General features: G+C 51.9%; 1 protein-coding gene across 1 annotated transcript in view; it reads left to right on the top strand.

Moving 5' to 3' along the window:
* The window catches only part of ALDH2 (aldehyde dehydrogenase 2 family member), a 19,381-nt gene extending 15,755 nt beyond the window's left edge, over positions 1 to 3,626 (top strand). Inside the window, exons 7-9 of the mRNA XM_045296713.1 lie at positions 601 to 758; positions 1,827 to 1,941; positions 3,331 to 3,626. Of these exons, the coding sequence (XP_045152648.1) occupies positions 601 to 758; positions 1,827 to 1,941; positions 3,331 to 3,363 (306 nt within the window). The 3' untranslated portion in view covers positions 3,364 to 3,626. The remainder of the gene's footprint in view (positions 1 to 600; positions 759 to 1,826; positions 1,942 to 3,330) is intronic.
* Positions 3,627 to 4,932: the final 1,306 nt, after the last annotated feature.

Raw genomic sequence — 4,932 nt, 5'->3', positions numbered from 1 at the left:
ATCATTTTATTGGGGGCTCATACAATGCTTATCACAATCCATCCATCCATCCATTGTGTCAAGCACATTTGTACATTGGTTGCCATCATCATTCTCAAAACATTTGCTCTCTACTTGAGCCCTTGGTCCCAGCTCCACACGGTCCTGCTTTCTCAACTCCCTTCTCGACCAAGAGGGGCTCGGGGTCCCTTGGAGAAGCAGCTCTGGGACTGAGCAGGGAAAGTGCAAGAAGAGTGTGGAACTTTCCGGGGGTCAGAGACTGTGTGTTATCCACAGTTGTCTCCTCAGCCTCTCCCAGTGTTGCCTTGGACCTAGCTACGTAGTATTTGCTGACTGACCAGAAAAGTCTTTGCAAGACAATCCTCCTGTCACACGCTAATCACCCGCACCACGCAGGCGTGTTTAGAAATGCGATGGCGCCCGGGAGTCCGTGGCACACAGAAGGGCATGTCCGTGCTGGCCTCCTCCCCTTTGTGTTTCACTGAGTTTGGGGGCCTCCTGTCTCCCCTGGCACTGTAGGGGTGGCGGAGGAGCACTGCGAAAACTGGGTGGCAGGAATCCCTGCCTGGCACATCCTCCTCCTGTGCTCTCTCACCCCAGATCTTCGGACCAGTGATGCAGGTGCTGAAGTTCAAGACCATTGAGGAGGTCGTCGGGAGGGCCAACAATTCCACGTACGGATTGGCTGCCGCTGTCTTCACCAAGGACTTGGACAAGGCCAATTACCTGTCCCAGGCCCTGCAGGCTGGCACCGTGTGGTAAGAACACACACACACACACACACACACATACACACACCCGGCATCCTCTCACTAATCCAGAATGTGGGGTGCTGGTCCCTGATCCTCCTGGCACAGTGTGGTCCCACTTCTTTGTGATGTACATGCCCCTCCATGCTCCTCTTGATGGGGGGGGGGCAGCTGGATGTCGGGGCTCCTTACCAAGCTGTAGTCAGGCCAGGAGACCAGGGCTGAGGGCAGATATGTTTGGAAGACTGATCTTATAGGTTAGCATCTATTTCACATCCTCTCCAAAAACAAACAAACTCCCTGCCAGCAGGTCAATTCATCTTGGCCCTAGGACGAAGTAGAACTGCCCCGGTGGGGTTTTTGAGACTTTAATGGGTTACACACAATGACCTTGTGACCAGAACCGCGGCTTCTTGGACTAGACCCGAGAGACCTGAAAGCCGGCGCTCTACACTCCACCTGGCCCACCAGTGGGCTCTGTAGCGTGTTTCCCAGTTGTCAAAGGGGCAGAGGACCCCATTGCCCCGTCACCGTTTGAAGGGACACATGCAACGTGGTACATCCACCTGCTGGCACGCTACAGCGCCCCAAGGGTATGGGGATCCGAATGCAGGCTGCCACGTGGAGGATTCTTGAAGACAGAGAGAGAGGAGCCTGGCACAGAAGGCCACACGTGGCAGACTGTGTGCACCTGAGACGTCCACAACATGCCAATCCACTGACACGGAAAGGCAGTTAGCTCCTCCTTCTCCTGGAGAGTTTAGAACAATGTGTGGGTGAGGGGTTGGGCGGAGGGACAGGGTACGATAATGCCCTGGGAGAGTTATTTCTGGAGTCTCATTTCCAATTCTAAGGAGTCCCACTGGGTGACCACTCCACTGCTCACTGAAAGGTAGACAGCTCTAACCTGCAAGGTGGGGAGTGGTGGGGGGTTCCGAGGGAGAGGGGAGATGGCCACCCACCCCTCCAAAGAGTTCAGCCAAGCAGACCCCTCTGGGGGAGTTCTACCCTGTCATCTAGGGCTACTGTGTATCGGAGCCACCTGACGGCACCCACCACCACCATTTCCAATTCCAGGGTCAACTGCTACGATGTGTTTGGGGCGCAGGCTCCCTTCGGTGGCTACAAGATGTCCGGGAGTGGCCGCGAACTGGGCGAGTACGGCCTGCAGGCGTACACCGAAGTGAAAACCGTGAGTGGGCCCCTCCTCCCTCACCCCGAGCCCCTGTCTCACCATTTCTCCTGAGGTCCCGGGGAAGCTGCGGAGGAGGCTGTGAAGGGGCTGGCTCTGAGGGTACGGTCACTCACTGACTGGCCGGCCGGGCTGGTCTGTGCCCCAGCTGTGGAGTCTGAGGAGGGAAAGAGGCAGCTAGATGGGGATAGCTTGCAGGCCCCACGTCCACCCCACCCAGCCTTTGACCTGGCAGTGCCACTGATAGGAGCGGATCCCAAATTACTAATCAGACACACAAAAACCGAAAACCAAACTCAACTGCCATCCAATTGATGCCGACTCATAGTGACCCTATAGGACAGGGTAGAACTGCCCCTGTGGGTTTCTGTGACTGTAACTCTTTACTGGAGTAGAAAGCCTCATCTTTCTCCTGCAGAGCAGCTGGTGGGTTTGAACTGCTGACCTTGCAGTTAGCAGCCCAATGCATCAGCCAGAAATACACAGCAAGTGTGAGCTCCAGAAATGCTCATCAAGCACTGTCTCTATCAGGGAAGGGCAGAGTGTCACTGAAATGCCCAGTAACTGACATGACATCTAGGCTCTGGAGGAACTAGGCAGCCAGAGAAGGGGTTGGGCTTCTGGTAGAATGATTGATCAGAAAAGACCCACCCTTACAAGCGGAAAAAACAAAACAAAACAAAAAATCCAGGATGCAAAGAAATCTTTGTTGTATGAGCCCACATTGAAAACTATATAGACATATGTAGAGATAATCAGATCTATTTATTCATCAATATAAAAAAGATAGGGGGCCTCAAGCAATAATGGGGTCCTCTCTCCAGTGAGTACCAGAGAACGGATACACAAAGGAAACAAGGAGAAGAGAAATGGGCTCCCCTGGACTCTGCCGGAACGCTGGCCGGGGGTAGCCAAGGGAGGTGGACAAATGGAGGTGGGGGCTGGAGGGGTGGTGGCCAACAAGGCCTGAGAACAAGGAGACAGTCTGGGACAAGCAGCTCACTTTTTGTGGTGGGGGCTGTCTCATGCATTAATTGCAGGACATTTAATTATATCCTTGGCCTTAACCCACTAGATGCTATTAGGTCATCCCAGCTCTCTCCCTACCCTCCCACCTCCCAAATTCTTCCAGTGGTGGCAACCCAGAATGTCTCCAGACATTGCCCAGTGTCTTGGGGGAGGCATGATTGCCTGTTGGGAGCCACCGGGCCAAGGGGATGTGGGGGTGCCCTCATGCTGAGCACAGCCCCGATGGTGCCTGGGATTAGCCAACTGGCCCTAAAGGACATTATGGGTCCTGCTCACGCCCAGGCAGCACCATGTTGGGGGTGCCTACAGATCGTAGGGGAGAAGCAAGATTGAATGGCTTCTCTGAACCCCCTCTTATAGGTCACTGTCCGGGTCCCACAGAAGAACTCATGAAGAGCCATGCCGGCCCCCCGTGTGACGAGGTCAGCAATAAGACCAAGAAAAAGGACTCCTGTGTGCTTGCCAAGAGAGAAATTCCACCCACAACATTTGAATTTAAAATCAGTCTAGTATCGTACCCCATCACCTGCTACATTTATGTAACTTGCATTTGGGGAGAGAAATCATTTTCTTATATTTGTACTAATATCAGGCAACAGCTTGCACCTTTGTAATCCAGACTAAAAACCATTAAACACAACACTTCTTAAAAACAATACTTGTTGGGTAGCTCCGCCTTATTCGAAGTCCCTCCTGTGGGTGCAGAACTTTGTGAACAAGGATGTGGTGGCCGCTGGGTGAGATAGCAGGGTAGGACCAAAATGGGTGTCTGGCCTCAGAGGAAGGGACGTTAGACAGGATGGAGACACTACCTCTAAGGTGGGTCCTCAGTTGTTTTTTTTTTCCCAGTTCAAATATTTGATTAGACCTAGTGAGACAGGATCATTGACGAGAGAGATGGGTTTGGAAGTCCAAAGTCCGTTTGTTCTTTCTGGGTGAGATCCTTGCTTTTGGTGGCAGGACTATTAGGATCTCTTCCAGGAATCAGATTTCCTGGAGTCAAGGTTCCTGGCAAACTCAAGACCTATGAGTAGTCATTAGGAGTTTCCTGGGTGAGCATTACATCAGAGCAGAAAGCGGTGAATTGCGATTCGTAGTTGGGATCAATTGAGTCATAGATTCCCTACAGGCAGCGGTTCTCAACCTTCCTCATGCCGCGATCCTTTAACACCATTCCTCATGTGGTGGTGACTCCCCAACCATAAAGTTATTTTCATTGCTACTTCATCACTGTCATTTTGCTACTGTTATGAATTGGGTGACCCCTGAGAAAGGGCCATTCGACACCCCCCCCAAAGGGGTCGCGACCCACAGGTTGAGAACCACTGCCCTAGAGGGTCTGAGGTAAGCGTCAACCCTCTAAGAAAAAGAAGCACACACACACACACACACACACACACACACACACACCCCTTCCAGCCAATATATGTGGACTTTGTCATTGGTTGACCCACTGCCCTTATGGGATATTCCATCTAGTTCAAGTCCATCCTCATTCCACGTAAGACTAATTTTAGTTCTTCAGTGATCCTTCACATTTTGGGACATGCTTCGACTTCCTTTTTTTGTTTATTGTGGTAACATATGTTCAAAAACTCCCCAACTTCTCTTTGCCACACACTTGTCCTATGGCTCACTGGCTCTTTTCCCTTTACGTCAACACACCTTTCTATTCCAATGAACATGCTAGAGAACACCATGATCCCACTCACAGAAAAAGTAAGTAGGCAGTCAGCTGCGGCCATAGAAACAAAGCTGCAGAAGCCCGGGGGACAGCAGCACTGTGATACTCAGTTGAAAATAAGGACCTCCACGTCGTGCCATGATTCTACAGCTCTCCACGCCTGGAGAGGAGTCCTCAGCGAGGAGAACCGGGTGCTGTGCTCCGTCGCCAAGGAAGGGTTTCATTCCCATTGATGATGTTACTTGGTTTCCCTCGGGTGTCCGTTCACCATCAAGAAA

Source organism: Echinops telfairi, unplaced genomic scaffold (assembly GCF_000313985.2).
Source record: "Echinops telfairi isolate 266 unplaced genomic scaffold, ASM31398v2 ScPeMD7_7412;HRSCAF=8450, whole genome shotgun sequence".
NCBI lineage: Eukaryota > Metazoa > Chordata > Mammalia > Afrosoricida > Tenrecidae > Echinops > Echinops telfairi.
Note: the sequence above shows the minus strand (reverse complement) of the source record. Positions and strands in the feature narration are given on the sequence as shown.